Source organism: Antrostomus carolinensis, unplaced genomic scaffold (genome assembly GCF_000700745.2).
Source record: "Antrostomus carolinensis isolate BGI_N321 unplaced genomic scaffold, ASM70074v2 scaffold26634, whole genome shotgun sequence".
Lineage (NCBI taxonomy): Eukaryota > Metazoa > Chordata > Aves > Caprimulgiformes > Caprimulgidae > Antrostomus > Antrostomus carolinensis.
Window position 1 is genome coordinate 25,614 of NW_010309117.1, and position 973 is coordinate 26,586.

General features: G+C 48.2%; 1 protein-coding gene across 1 annotated transcript in view; it reads right to left on the reverse strand.

Annotated features, from left to right (window-relative positions):
- Window positions 1–973, reverse strand: part of CRAT (carnitine O-acetyltransferase) — a 13,278-nt gene that overhangs the window by 7,407 nt on the left and 4,898 nt on the right. Inside the window, exon 5 of the mRNA XM_010166012.1 lies at window positions 95–260. Within this exon, the coding sequence (XP_010164314.1) occupies window positions 95–260 (166 nt within the window). The remainder of the gene's footprint in view (window positions 1–94; window positions 261–973) is intronic.

Below are 973 nucleotides of genomic sequence, written 5' to 3' on the forward strand. Positions count from 1 at the left end.
GAGGCTTTCTGTTGTTCCCTTTCCTCTGGACCACAGCTAGCTGAAAGGGACACGTGGATCTGAACAAACCTCGGGAGCTCAGCAGCTGCCATACCTGGAAGTTGTGAACCACTGTGATGTGTCTGGACTGCTTTTTGCCTTTGGCATAGTTGACGATGGAGTCCCGCTTGGGCCCGGGAATGCGGCAGGATGAGAGGATCTGGTAGTACTGGTTCATGCAGAGGGGCTTCCCACCCATGTACTCCACTGGAAGTGTCTCACTGGAGAACACAGCAAGGTAAGGAGGAAAGGGGAGAGAAAACAGATTGGTGAGCAGAACTGCACGTCACTCGCCACACGAGACAGGTACAGGCTCAGCCACGCAGCTGCTGCCACTCGCTCTAGCAAGACCCAAACATGTTGGTGCTGGTGGTATAAAAGAGGGGCTGTCCTTTCCCATTCCTACCTGTTTTCTTAGTAGGGGCTACAAAAAATGTGTGTTTGCTGGCCTTTCATTTGGGAAGGGGAAAAACACTATCCTCTCTCTAACACCAGAGAAAGATCTCTGGACCTACTACACAGCTTAGCACACACCATGCTGGCTGCAGAGAAGAATCTAGGGCACAGTACACTGGGAGATGTATTGTTTCCAGTGAAATGGCAGAAAGAGGTTTTCAGCTCTAATTTTGAGTGGTGAGTGTCTGATGTGCTATCTGTGACTCACGAACTAGACTGGGGCTTAATCGATTACCTGAGCAGTCATATTCCAACTACCCTTCTCGTGGCTGGCCCTCAGCCTTGTCTGAATTTGGATGTAAAACTGTCATGTTGGTAAACATATTTATTTTTGGAACATAAATGAGACGTGTTCAGCAGAGGTTTGTTGGTGATCACAATTAAAAGAGTAGGGTGGAACAAGTTTCTCTAGAACTCATCCTGTCTAGCTGGGAGATGAGAAACACCAGAAACCCAGAATGAGAGAAACAAATTCCTG